Consider the following 8,767-nt stretch of genomic DNA (forward strand, 5'->3'; position numbering starts at 1 on the left):
CTTTTTGAATCCTTCACTGTTGCATCAGCAGCTACAGAGCTGCTCCAGGTTGCACAAGCTCCTTCCTCTGCCACTTTAAAAAGCTGCTGGTTGGAAGTTCCCATTCCCTTCTGATTCCCTTCTGTGTACTTGGGGAGCTTTTATGGGAAAAACAAAAGAGGTGGTTTAAGCAGGGAGCATCCTCTGGTAAATGCTGCTTCATCCCAGAGCCCCAGCTGGAGGCTGTGCTGCCCCGGTGCTGAATCAGGATCCATCTCATCCCTCACATCCAGAGGGATCAAACCCACACCTGCAGCTGGAGCAGAGCTGGAGCTTGGCAAGGAAATGATCTGCTACCACACAGCACCACGTCCACCCTCTGCAGTGCAGCTCTGAAGGCTGCTCACTGCAGCCAGCAGCAGAAATCATTCCCAGGTGGAAAGAACAGCGACAGCTTCCCTGTCCCAGCTTGCCCTCTCCTCTCCCTGCATGTTACAAAGACAGGATGAATTTGGGAGCGTTTGGGTCCAGATTGCAGCTTTCCAGGATGGATTTTCTGCAATGTGTGGTATTAATTTAAGACACTTTACATTCTCCTTTCACCTTTCCTGCCCATCCCACTGTGCCTGTCAGGAGGCAGCCAAGGTGCTGAGCAGCCACCACCCACCCAAATCCCAGCAACTTGGCCTGGCCCAGCACCATGGAGTGGGGACTAGTGATGTCAAAACCCTCTTGCACTGTGGCAGCCTCCAGCCAAACATGCCCAAACATATTCTCCAGCTGCTCCAGCCAGTGGGAAGCTGCTGGTCCAGCCGGGACAAGCACAAGTGGTTTCCACACTGAGGGTCCTGCTCAGCACCCCAGCACCCACCAGCTCCAGGGGCCTTCGAGGAGGTCTGGCATTCCCAAGGGATCACTTTAACATGGTCTTTGTCACTTGGAAGTGTGCTGTCACCTTCTCGTGCCCACGCCAGCAGGTTGTGTTTGTCCCCATGTGCCCAGGCCGTGATGCCTCAGTGTCTGGGCAGCGTGTGCTGGGCTGGGAGGGGGCTGCAGGATATGGCCCCCATGCACTGGGTGGGCTAAATCCAAGGGCATAATTTATCCTGCCACAGGGCAGGGATGGACCAAAAACCAGGCACAGGGGCAGGTGCCCTCTGGCCCCAGCAGAAGCTGCCCTGGCTTCACACCTTTCCTGCCTGTGGACTTGGATGCACTTCCCACCTAAGCCACAGATCCCCCCAAATACTCGCCACCGGTTCCTGCAGGACATGCATGGACTTGTTCCTCCTCCTCATCCCTGGCCCGGAGCCTGCAGGACTCAGACAGCAGATCCTTCCCCAAACACTTTCCTCCGGCCGCAGCGGGTGCTGGGGGTCCAGCACGTGGAGCAGAGCCAGACCTGGGGGAGAAAATCCATCTGGAGGGGCCAGGGGTGGCCCAGGACAGGTTGGGCAGCACTTGGGGACCAGGGCAGCATCATCCTGGCACGGCTCTGAGGTGGGCACCCCGAGGGGCTGAGCTGTCCCTTCCTTAATCCACTATCCCCCTTCCCACAGTGACCCGGTGGGCGGGACAGCCTGGGTGGGGTGGGACCCCCCCTCGAGCCAACTAAACCCCTGCATCTCCCAGCTGGGATGGGGCACCCCTGTATCCATTGCTGAGGGGTCCCTGTATCCTCTATCCTGTATTCCCTATCCCCCTGTGTCCCTGATGGGGGGGTCTCTCTGTCCCGACTCCCCTCTAGGAAGGGGGTCACTGTATCTCCTAACAGGGGCGTCCCTGTATCCCCTGATGGGGGGATCCTTGCAACCCCCTGGGAACGGGGTCCCTACATCCCCTGATGGGGGGGGGTCCCTCCATCCCTTACTGGGGGTTGGCCCTGAGCCCACCCAACGTTCCTGTATTTCCTAACAGGGGGATCCCAGCAACCCCCTAGGAAGGAGGTCCCTGTATGTGCTAACTGGGGGGTTCCTGTGGCCCCTAATGCCGGGTCCCTGCACCCCTAAGGAAGGGGGTCGCTGGACCTCCTAACGCGGGGGTCCCTGTAGCCCCTAATACCAGGTCCCCGCACCCCCTAGAAGGAGGGGGTCCCCTCTCCCTGTGCCCGGGGTCCCGTCCCGTCCCGTCCCGCTGGCACCGCGCGCATTCCCGGCACCGGGGCCCGGGACGGCGGCGGCGGTGGGGGGATCACATACGGGGTACGTGGGTTATGGGTACACGCGAGCGGTCCCCGGGGCGGGGCCGGGAGGGAAATCCCTGGCGACGCGGGGAGCGGCGGGCTGGCCCCGCCCCGGCTCTCCGCTATAAAGGCGGCGAGAGGCGACGGGCACCGGGAGGCGCGGCGGGACCTGACGGTGAGTGCGGCGATGCCGGTCCCGGTGGCTTCCAGTCGCCCCCCCTCCCCCCCGTCCTGGTGGCTCCGGCCCTTCGCTGGCCGGGCAGGGAGGAGCCGGTTCCACCGGGGAAGCGCCGGTTTGCCCGGGGAGCTGCCGGTGCCCGGAGCGGGGGCGGCTCCGCCCGGGGCCGCGGGGAGGGAGCGGGGCCGCGCCCGGTGCCGGGGGTGTCGGTGCGGACCCCCGGGAGCCCCCGGAGCCCCCCGGGCGGGCGCGGGGCCGCCGGGGCCGGGCCGCGCTCGCCCCCCGGTGGCGGCGGAGCGGGGCGCGGTGCGGGGCGTGGTGCGGGGCGCGGTCCCGCCGCCGAGCATCCTCCGTGACCGCCGTCCCGCGGGGTCCGGCCACCCGCGTGTCAGCCCCCCCGTGACGCCCCCGTGCCAGCCCCGCCTCGGCCCCATCGGTGTCGTGAGCCGGCCGTTCTCTGCGCGGGCTCACCGGCTTCATCCCCCGGTCCCCGGGTGCGGGTGCTCCCAGCCCCTCCTGCCCGCCCCCCCAGCCTTCCCCGAACTGGTGTGACTGGTCCTGGCTGTCGCAGGTGCCTGTGGACCCCAGTGGTGTGTGTGTGTCCGGGGGTGCCCAGCCCGGCCGGGTGAGGCTCTAACGCAGCCGAGCACCTGCCACTTCCTTGCCCAAATCTTGGGGCTCCCCAGCCGGGTACGGGGAGCCTCGAAAGCTCTCGCTGGGCAGAGGTCGCTGGAAGCGGCGCCAGCCCCGAGGGAGGGGACGATGACCCGGCCCCGGTCCGTCCTTCCCTCATTGGTGGCTTTGGCAAATCTGCAGCCGTGAGTCAGGGCGGAGGTTTTATCTCCAGGCTCCGGGGTGGCACCTGGGCCGTGTCTTTGGCCCGAGGATCGGGACATCGGCGCGTGACGCAGGCGGCGAGGGCTGGGGGGGGTCTGGTCAGGGTGTGGGAACACGTCCCCCCCCCCCGCCCACTACCTGCCAGGGCTTGCCTGGACATGCTGGGACTTGCCTCGCAGTGAGGTCATCCTGTTTGTGTGCTCAGACTGCCAGGAGATAGGGAAGCTGGATTTCTATTTTTACTCCGGGATGCTGAGTCTTGGGCACAGGGTTGGGGTGGCCCCCGGGGCAGAGCGTGGCCCCCCCAGCCCCCGGGCTGGAGGCTCTTCAGCTGCCCAGTGGCACAACGTGCCTGGTAATGGAATCATGGGATCATTTAGGTTGGAAAAGATCTCCAAGATCGAGTCCAGCCTTTGACTGAAGACCACCTTTCGAACTAACCCAGAGCATTAATGCCATGTCCAGTCATTCCTTGAACACTTTCAGGAATCTGGGAAAGAAATGTGGCACAGGTGATCCAGAGGGGCTGCAGGTGCTGAATTTGGGCAGAAATCCTCCCTGCAGGAGACTGAGACCCCTGTCCTTGTGGAAGTTTGGGGGTGTGAGTGAAAGTCTGGCTGGGGTGTCTTTCATGGTCTGGATTTGGGGGTCCTAGACTGGCTGGGCAGTCAGAGCTGTCTTGCAGGGATTTTATTTCCGTGAATCTTTTTTTCTTAAACAATTTTAATGAGTGTGGCTGTCCCAGCAGGGGCAACCCTTAGCTTGGAAAGCTGTCAAGTCCCAGAGCATTGCTTGTCTTATCAGTTGGACTCGATGATCTGGGAGGTCTTTTTTCCACCTCGACAATTCTGATTCTATATTGAGGTTCCTCATAATCGTGGGTGGTGTGAGGGATCCATTATCCCCACACATGTGTCAGGGGAAGGACTGCTCAGAAGGAAAGGCTTTGCCAATTACTGTGAAGGTCAAGGCTTTTGGCACCAATTTGAAAAAAAACAAACAAGGTCTTGTCTCTGGTTACTCAATAGCTCCCTGCAGATAAGGAGGGTGGTTAGCACAGTGGTCAAGCCTGTGGCATGTTCTTGCAGTTGCTTAAAGGTTTCCTTACCACTGGGTCTGGGTTCTTGTGATGAAGAAACTGGCCAGGAAAACATCCTGTTGCTTCACTTGCCCGTGTGCCAGCTTGCCTTGTGGCTGTGTGGAAGTGGGAATGCAGTGGGGTTGTGGATGGAGCCTGTGGCAGCATCCAGGTGCCGGATGCTCTGCCCTGACAGGGCTTTCCCTGCTGGAGGAAGGATGGGGAATGTCGACATCTGCACCTTCCCCATCCTTCTGCATCTCCCTGGGCTGTGTGTGACCTCAGCCATGCTCAAGCCTCTGCCTAAGGTGCCACTAAAATCCCAAAAGTCAAAGTCTGGATGAAGCTGGTGGGTGTCAGTCCCCTCTGGGCTGGCTCACTGCAGAGCCCAACCCAGCTTGTCCCACCTTGGCTACTGTGTGCTTTGCTCTGGTAGCCAACACGCTACCCTTGAGTTTGCTCCGGGCTTTCCCGAACCCCGGTAACTCTCTCTGGTTTCCCCCCAGCTGCCACGATGCCCCTGTCCCACAGCAGGGCTGGGCAGACACCCTGCAGCAGCAAAGTGTGCAGGAACCTCTTTGGCCCCGTGGACCACGACGAGCTCCAGAGTGACTTTGAGGACAAGCTGAGGCAGCAACTGGAAGAAGCTCAGCAGCGCTGGAACTTCGACTTTGAGACGGAGACTCCCTTGGAAGGACCCTTCAAGTGGGAGAGGATCTTCCTGGCTGAGCAGCCACCCCAGGGGGCCCACAGCCTGGTCAGGGCTGTCATCAGCAGTGACAGCAGGAGCTCCTTGGTCCGCAAGGTCCCCTCCAGGGACTGTGTTGGCAGGATTCGCCCCGAGGAGTCTCAGCAGAGCTCGGAGGTTTACAAGGCTGGTTCCCCACAGGGCTTGAAACGTGGGCAGACCACCATCAAAGGTGAGTGCTGGGGGCTTGGTGTCACTCCGTGGGTGCTCGGTGGCATTGGTGTCATGGTAGGGACAGACAGAGGGGACTTGGGTGCCAGAGCCCTGCCTGGCTCCAGGGCATGGTGGGGAGACCACCTTCCATGGATCTCCCTTGGGTGAGCAGAGCCCACCTTCCAAGGGGAGAAAGGCCACCAACTGGGTGCCTTTTGGTTGCTGGGGGTTAGGCAGGGGAATTCCATTGGGCTTGTGGGTTTTTATAGGTGAAGATGCCCCGAAATGGTTCATCACTTTCAGTTCCTATGGCCAGACCCAGTCACAGAACATTAAGGGGCTGGAATGGACCTTAAAGATCATCTAGTTCCAAACCCCTCTCTCATGGGCAGGGACACCTCCCACTAGCCCAGGTTGCTCCAAGCCTCATCCAACACTTCCAGGGATGGGGCAGCCACAGCTTCTCTGGGCAACCTGTGCCAGGGCCTCCCCACCCTCACTGTAAAAAATTTCTTCCTAAGAAATTTCTGCCCTCTAAGGTCAGGGCCTGGGGTGGAAACACAGGTGAGACCAAACAGAAGAGATGGTGGAGACATGCAGGCTCTTCTCCCCAGGAGCTTTGGGTGGGGGAGCTCTAGGATGGAACCCTTGGCTGATTTTGGGGTGCCTCGCTGGGGACACCTTCCTTGTCCTGCCCCACTGCTCCCAGCAGGCTGGAGGCACTTCCCAACCCTTTCCTTCTGCCCTCCAGACTTCTACAGTGCCAAGAGGAGGATCGTCCCTGCCAAGCCCAAGCCGTGACGCGTTGGTGGCTCCTCTGCCGTGGGGGACAGCTGCTGATGCTGCCGAGCACGGGGGGTCTGTGGCTTCCCCCCACCCTGTGCTGTGTAAGCTGTTCTGCATGAAGCAATGTAGAGTCTGTAGTTCCCTATTTATGAGTAGCTCTGGGGTCCTGAGGGACCTTCACTGTGTGCAATGTAGAGGAGGAGCCTCTGGTGAGGGCTGGAGCCCCACACTGGGGGTGGAGGAGGACTGAGATGGGCCTGGTGGGACTGAGGCACTGCCCTGCCTGTGGAGAAGTGCCCTCTGCCCTGTGGTGGTGGGGCCAAGCATCATCCCTGCACCGTCCTGCTGTCCCCTGCCTGAGGGCTGGCCGTGGGGGACACTTGTGTCCCAACCACCTGATGGCACCAGATATCTTTAAGAAGCCACTGATGTGGGTTGAGGAGCCCTGAGACAGCCTGGCCCTGAGGACACCCCGGCTGCTGGCACCTGGGAGTGCCCTCTGTCCCTGCAGGATGGACCCAGCAGTGCCAAGCACTTGTCCATGAGTGACCTGGAGGCTGCTCCTTCCTATGGCTGCTTGGGAGAGGAAGCTGCTCCCTGGGCAGCCCTTCCTTGGGGTGACCCACCGGTGCTGTCACTGGCAGGAGGTGACAAACCCACTGGAGGCCCCCAGTTGGAACAGCAGTTGGGGGCCCAACACTGCCTGGGAGGCTTTGGGATCCCCTGTGCTGTACTGGCCCAAAATCCCACTTTCTTACCTTGCTGTTGGCTTGAGTGGTACTGTTTGCCCTCACATTCCTGCCTCCTCCAACACTGACACCAGGCTGGGGAGCCCCTGCTCTGGCTCTGTTGGGCTCCTCTGGGGATGATGCTGAAATAGGAATTGTAGCTTGTTTTTCTGGACTTTTTCTCCTTTGGGGCTGAGGGGAGAGGACCCTCACCTGGCTCTGCAGAGCAAGGACTTTGGTCACCTCTGGGAGGGCCTGGAGCAAAGGCTGCTCAGTCCCAGCACTGAAGGATGAGTCCCTGCTCCTGAGGGACTCTACACTGTCGGGTCTCAGCACTTTTGTGGGGTTCATCTCCTCCTCTGCTGGATTTGGACTCTGGAAACTGGTGCAAGATGGTCCCAGGAAGGAAAGGGCCGGGGTTGACCTCTCACCTTGCACCACGATGCACTTTGCTGTTGGTGGAGCTGCCAAGCTCCCAGCACTAAATGTTTATTTATGTTAAAAATAATACTATTAAGTGTACGTGGGGAAATGGGAGATACATGTTTGTCTATAAATGTTAACTTTCAATAAACACTTGCCTTGTGTAAGGGAATTGGTGTCTCTGGATTAATGGGAATATTTGGGAGCAGGGCCTGGCTGTGGGGAGGAAGGTGCTCTGGGTCCCTGCCTGGTTCTGGAGGCTGGGGGTCCCTCTGGGGGTGCAGCCCTGAGCTGAGAGCTGCTGTTGTGAGGGCTGAGAGGGATAAGCACAGGGCTTATGGCACGTTTTTTAACCCCATTGCCTTAGGACAGGGGTCTGGTGCTGCCACCATGAACCCAGCAGAAGGCTAAGATCCCAGTGTGGGATCTCACTGCAGGCCCCTGCGTGAAGGTGATTCCTCTTATGCACATTGTTCCCCCTTTCCCACTGTGACCCCACTCCTCCTAACCCCCAGTGCACTGTCCTGGGGGACAAGTGGCCATTAGCCACGGGCAGCCTGGTCCCATCCCTTCCTCCTGTGGTGCTGGCTGGGTAAAGTGGGTGGCCATGAGGGCGACCCACACTGGGATGGGGACACACGTGGTGTCACTGCTGAAGGAAACGTGTGGCAGCAAGTCCCAGGTGGGACTGAGGTCCCCTGAGAGTCAGGGGAACCTCCAGCATCAGCTGCTTCCTCCGAGGACTGAGCAAGACCTGGTTGCAGACTCAGGTTCTGGTTAATGTGACAAGTGACCTGCTTTGCAGAGGGCCCAGATGAAATGAATGTTTTGATGGTAACAACCTCGTGTCATTGCTCAGCACCTGCTTGTCCCCAGGGTGTGGGGGGACACCCTGTCCCTGGCTGTGCCTGTGGGGCACAATCACACAGCCTTCGAGCTGCTGCTGAGTCAAACCCTACAGATTTAGCCCCTGTAATCTTTCCCCTTACGTCAGCCCTTCCAGCCCCCGTGGCTGCTGCCAACTGCTCCCCTCTGCTGTCACCTCCCGTTTGCCAGGAGAGCTGGCCATGAGGAAATGAGAAATAAACCAGTGAAAAGCCCCTTGTCCCTGTTTGCAGGCACAGCCAGGGGCTGGCCCTGCCGTGCCAGAGGGAGCTGGGCACTGAGGCTTGAGCTTTGAGTCCCTGGGACACTCCAGGACTGTGTGTCCCCAGCTCTGGGTCACAAAATGGGCTTCTAGCAGCTGAGGAACGGATGGAATTCTCCCTCTTTCAGCCCAGGTTGTGTTTTGCTGCTCTCATCCCAGCCTGGCCTCAGCACAGAGCAGGGATGTTGGAGTTCAAACTCCCACAGGAGGAGGGTCAGGTGCTTCCCCTCCTTTCCCTACTATATCGAATCCCCTTTCTTTGAGACCTGCCCAGCATCTCATCAGGGTTGGATTGTACCCTCCCCCCTGGATCTTACCCTCCTGTGGCTGGTGCTGACCCTGGCACAGGCTGCTGGCACAGCTCTGCCACTGGAAACACGATGTCAGAGCCTTGCTGGGCAGAGGGCACAAACCAAGCTTGCTTAGGGATATTTAGGGGTTTCCCCTCAAAAGCCTCCTTGGGGAGAGCAAAGCAAAAACTCAACCAGCGAACAGCGCCAGGGGTTGTGAGATGTGGGGACAAACAGC

General features: G+C 59.9%; 1 protein-coding gene across 1 annotated transcript; it reads left to right on the plus strand.

The window, feature by feature from the left end:
* Positions 1-2,298: 2,298 nt before the first annotated feature.
* Positions 2,299-7,253, plus strand: CDKN1A (cyclin dependent kinase inhibitor 1A). The gene is made up of 3 exons (XM_017821410.1): positions 2,299-2,336; positions 4,761-5,174; positions 5,907-7,253. Exons 2-3 carry the CDS (start codon positions 4,769-4,771, stop codon positions 5,954-5,956), a joined length of 456 nt encoding a protein of 151 aa, XP_017676899.1. The 5' UTR covers positions 2,299-2,336; positions 4,761-4,768; the 3' UTR covers positions 5,957-7,253.
* The last annotated feature ends 1,514 nt before the right edge of the window (positions 7,254-8,767 follow it).

Source organism: Lepidothrix coronata, unplaced genomic scaffold, assembly GCF_001604755.1.
Source record: "Lepidothrix coronata isolate B3197 unplaced genomic scaffold, Lepidothrix_coronata-1.0 Scaffold90, whole genome shotgun sequence".
NCBI classification, from domain to species: domain Eukaryota; kingdom Metazoa; phylum Chordata; class Aves; order Passeriformes; family Pipridae; genus Lepidothrix; species Lepidothrix coronata.

Bases quoted from the DNA above. Each gene is read 5' to 3' on its own strand.
- CDKN1A (XM_017821410.1), top strand. From the start codon at position 4,769: ATGCCCCTGTCCCACAGCAGGGCTGGGCAGACACCCTGCAGCAGCAAA. The intron at 5,175-5,906 runs GTGAGTGCTGGG...TCTGCCCTCCAG, and splicing joins TGGGCAGACCACCATCAAAG to ACTTCTACAGTGCCAAGAGG.